This window comes from Corvus brachyrhynchos, unplaced genomic scaffold (assembly GCF_000691975.1).
Source record: "Corvus brachyrhynchos isolate BGI_N302 unplaced genomic scaffold, ASM69197v1 scaffold66, whole genome shotgun sequence".
Lineage (NCBI taxonomy): Eukaryota > Metazoa > Chordata > Aves > Passeriformes > Corvidae > Corvus > Corvus brachyrhynchos.
This window is the reverse complement of record NW_008238440.1, coordinates 3,489,783-3,494,218: the sequence shown is the minus strand read 5'-3', so window position 1 is coordinate 3,494,218 and position 4,436 is coordinate 3,489,783. Positions and strand designations below refer to the sequence as shown.

At 46.0% G+C, this 4,436-nt stretch overlaps 1 protein-coding gene across 1 annotated transcript; it reads right to left on the bottom strand.

The window, feature by feature from the left end:
* Positions 1 to 222: 222 nt before the first annotated feature.
* Positions 223 to 2,320, bottom strand: PDP2 (pyruvate dehyrogenase phosphatase catalytic subunit 2). The gene has a single exon (XM_008635494.2). The coding sequence runs from the start codon at positions 2,263 to 2,265 to the stop codon at positions 661 to 663; it is 1,605 nt and encodes a 534-aa protein (XP_008633716.1). The 5' UTR covers positions 2,266 to 2,320; the 3' UTR covers positions 223 to 660.
* Between the last annotated feature and the right edge of the window lie 2,116 nt (positions 2,321 to 4,436).

The window sequence follows — 4,436 nt, the reverse complement described above, 5'->3', positions numbered from 1 at the left end:
TGGAGACCCTCGTGTTTGAACTCTAAGCTGTCACACAAGTCCACACAGAGTTAAGAGAATATGTGTTCACTCTTAAAAAGAATTGCACAAGAAAATAACAATTTTTCCCTTGCTTAAGGAAGAGAATCAGGAAATATATCTGACAAAGGCTCTTTGAACAGCCTTCTTTCATGTTGTTTTATAAATATGGGGCCATTTGTTAAAATATCTGACACATCCAAAGAAAGTTTGGTAGTTAATTTATTTAATTCAGTTACAGTGCTTCAAGAGGATGCCACTCATTCTCCACAAAAGCAGAGCCTGACACTCCATGCAGCTACACCTATTATCCATCTCTATTAAATTGTACCAGCCTCAGTGAAATTTGCCTTGTTTGTTCATTTGGAAAGTTTTACCAGAGGTTCTCATGGAATCAGAACTGGTCCACAGTCTTTAGTTCAGCTACATTTCAGTGAGGTTTTACGAAAACATTTTTCTTCAGTGCATACAGACCTGGAAACCCAGGGCAATTTCACCTTCTAGAAAGTTATTTTCAAAGCCAGTAAGTAACAAAGATTTAGGAACTTGCAGACACTGGTAGCAGCTCAACTACCAGAGAATGAGAGGAATGCTTCAGTATCAAAGTTCCCTAGTGGTATTGCACTGCAGCAGTGCAAGGCTCTATTTGTGGTTCCTGTAGTAATCTTCAATAGTTTCTGAGTTGAAGTACACCACAGTGACTGTGATGTCGTCCCTGTACATGCGGGCCAGGTCCTCAGGCAGTGTCAGCATGGCAGCCAGCTTCTCCGGGTCCACCTCGCCGTACTCGTTGCTGCCGATCGCGTGCCGGATCAAATGGGTGGCGATGTTCTGGTCCAGGGAGGCCAGGCCCTTGCTCTTCCTCTGCAGCAACAGGTTGTGCATGTAACCCAAATTAACTGGTTTCTTAAAAGTCAGTGATGGTTTCTGCATGTTGAGCTCTGTAAGGTGTCCAGCAACAAGTTTTACAACCTTCTCGTTACTCAGCATCTCCCATAGCCCATCTGAAGCAATAACAAGAAACTTATCCTTGCTCCTTAATTTGTGATACGTTACTTCAGGTTCTGCAGTTAAATAAGGGGGGGTATGGTAGTTTGGAGGAACATACTGATAAATGTTTAGAGCCTCAACATCACAGCTGTTCTCGAGAATGCTGTGTTGCAATTCTTTACTCCATTTTAATTGCACATCTCCAAAAGCTCTGGAGGGCATGAGAATCCCCAGTAATCTGTCATTCACAAATAGGGTTTTCTCCTCAGATCTAGGATGTTCTCTCTTCAATCTTCTAATTTCAAATTCATCATAGGCATTGTGGTCTCGGGTTAGAGGGAGAGTAGACCATGTTCCATCTTCTTCACGAACCCCTAAAACCGCTCTGCAATCACCGGTGTTTGCCACGTGTAGGTGAACACCGTCAATGTGAGCTACACAGGCTGTTGCACCAGAAAAAGCTACTTGCAGGGCAATATTTCTCATCAACTCGCTTTCCTGAGGAGCCTGAACTTCCAGTGATATGTCTGAGTCTAACCTTTTGAATGCACAAATCATGGCTTCTTCTAAACTAAACCCCAGCTCAGTGTCCAGGTCCAGCAAGTGCTGCCAGTAAACCCGAAGGTTTTCAAAGTACTGTGAGGTGATTTCCCGGTACTCTACATCGTTGGGATGCTTGTGCCACTGCAGGATGGGCCGCACTGGTTTCATGGCCTCCACGGCCAGCTCGATCTCCTCCAGGCTCTGGCGGGACATGAGGGACACGGCGATGTAGTGCAGCAGCCTCTCGCTCACGGCCTGGGCGCAGGCGGCGCCCGCATGGCCGTCGAACACCCCGAACATCATCCCCGCCGTCTGCAGGCATGTGGCCGCACTCCGCCGGTCCTCCATGGGGCTGTTGGAGGCCAGCTGGTTGCTTTCAAACCTCAGCACGGAATTTGCATTCTTGCCATTCAAATCCAGTGTTTTGTGGGATAATTCACCTGCTCTGAGCATGTCGTTGATTTGTGCTGGAGACAACTGGAAAGAAAAGTGTTCTTCTTCGGTGGAAGTGTGTCGGAATGCTTTGGGTAAGGAGAAGGTACTGTCTAAGCTGCAGCTCCCAGCACGGTAGGGACATGTTTTGGAGAAAACAAGCTTCCATTTGATCTTGTTTCTATTTGGGATACAGATGGAGTACCAACGTCCTTTCCCTTGTAAAACAATGCTGCTTCTGGCTGAGCTTAAAATCCAGGATGATACAGTTCTTGACATCATAAGTCACTCCAAAAATAGAGCACCTTCCTTCAGTAACACGGAATGTCCTTGCAGCCTGGAATATAAATGCAGGAAAGGGAAAATAATTAGAAAGTTCATAAGAAGCTTTCCATGCAGAAATACAAAAGCATGTCTAGAGCTCTCAGAAATATTCAGAACTTTTTTCCAAAGAGATCACTATAGTTGAGGCATCTCAAAAGCGATACAATTTCCATCCCTTAATTATAACCAAGGATATGACTGCTCCTTTTAACTCATCAGAAGAGATAATTTTTACTTTCCAGACAAGTATTTTTCCCTCATTGTAGCAAGACTAAGAAAAAATGGCAACATTACAAGAAATGCTATTGGAAACTGTACAACGAAAAGCCTCATCTTTCAAGTCATGGCACAGAACAAACAGACCCAACGAGATTGAAAGTAGGGACTTAAATGACAATTAATGCACAGCTCTCACAAAAGCCTGCTAGAGTACAATTCTATTAATAGACTCAAAACTTCAAACCCAAGAGAAGATAAGTACTTAAACCCTGGGGAAAGACTGAAAGATGTGGCCAGTTAATGATTTATGTGCACTACCATGATCCTCACAACTAGAACAAGCCAGTCTACCTTTCCAATTCTGTTACAGTTTATAAGCTCAGCTGCTCTTTTTTTTTTTTACTTTCAAGGTCTTAACCAACCTTCAGGCAGGCAGGATCTTTTACACAGCTGAAGGCAGATTCTACTGCTGGTAGAATCAGTAACATTGACAACTTTTACAGGTTCACAATTTGGCTTGTTCATTCGGAGGGCAATTAGAACAAGCAGCAGTGAAGATCTCTGCCGCCAACAGCACTGAAACCTCGGGAACTCCAGCAGCTGAAGCTCTTCAGTTGCCATAGGGGAGGTCCCCACATTGTCTCCTGCATTCAGTAAGATATTCCAGCTGTGCAATATTGCTAACTACAACCAGATGTTCACTCACAACAGAATTTTGCCCCATGGATTTAAAAAACTCACTGCATGGCAGCACTGCAAGTACAATTAACTCCCAAAAGATCCCACTAGCAACCACTGAGAACAAGAGAGTCCTCTGAGAGCTTTCAAACACTTTGAGGTGGTCTGTGACACTACTTGCTCAGGCCAAAGACACTACGTGCTGCTACAACACTGGTTTTTTAGCAGGGTGCTTCACAAGAAATAATGAGAAACCAGCCAGATCAGATGCATGCAAATGTTTCCAAGAAACCAGCAGGAAGTAAAAGTGACCGTGAGCTATTCTAAAGAGAAGGCCTCCTGCTACAACCCAAGGACTGCTGAAATCCCACTTGGAACCCAAAGCAATGTGTCACAAAACATTTCTGAAGTGTGCTACCCATACTTAATGCAAAAAAGAGCAGACAAGCATTCCAACAGACCCCACCACTATGATTCTGGTGACCTGGTGAGAACAGGCAAAGACACAGCATAATTTTACTGCTGATGTCAGGAGAGCAGAAGGAAAAGGCAGTGCCAGTTCACTGTCCAAGGCGTGCCTGCAGTCTCCTGGGACACTGCATCTCCCAACACACAGTGCCTTTTGTTGTGCTACAGAAAGAATGCAACCAAAATAATAGGAAGACAGCTGACACTGCCAACTCTAGCAACAGCTAAACCCAAAAAGCACCTACAGCACAAGACAAGCCAAGGTTTGGCAACCTTTTTCAGTCCATTCCCCGTCCTTCTTTGTTTTCTTGCCCCGTCAGCAACATCAGATTGAAACAATGATGACTTTCACATACTTATCAAAAAGCCCAATGAAAGAGCGTTTTAAAGAAACCTCCCCCGTTCACACCGCCTGGCTGACAGAGCGAGGCGGTGTGGTTTTCCGCCAGCAGCAGTCACTAACACCAGTTAGCCCTGAGCTCGCCTAAGCACTGACGAGTCCTGGAGCACTTGTAAGCCAGCCCTGCTCACTGCGTTCCCATCCTCGGGGTCCTCCCCAGCCGCAGTGTGCAGACGCTGCTGCCCAGGACGTCCCCGGTAGCGGTGCTAATTAAAGCGGTGTGCTAAAGACCATTACGTAAGAGCCAATTGTTACATAAACTCGCTCCCGCTCCAGCACTGCCTCCCCGGGAACGCGGTGTCCCAGCGAGGCCCGCCTGAGCCCGGCCCGCGCCGTCAAGGCCGCGGCACGGCCCCCCGCGGCC

What these genes read in the sequence shown, in the direction of transcription:
- PDP2 (XM_008635494.2), bottom strand. Translation starts at nt 2,265, where the DNA reads ATGATGTCAAGAACTGTATCATCCTGGATTTTAAGCTCAGCCAGAAGC.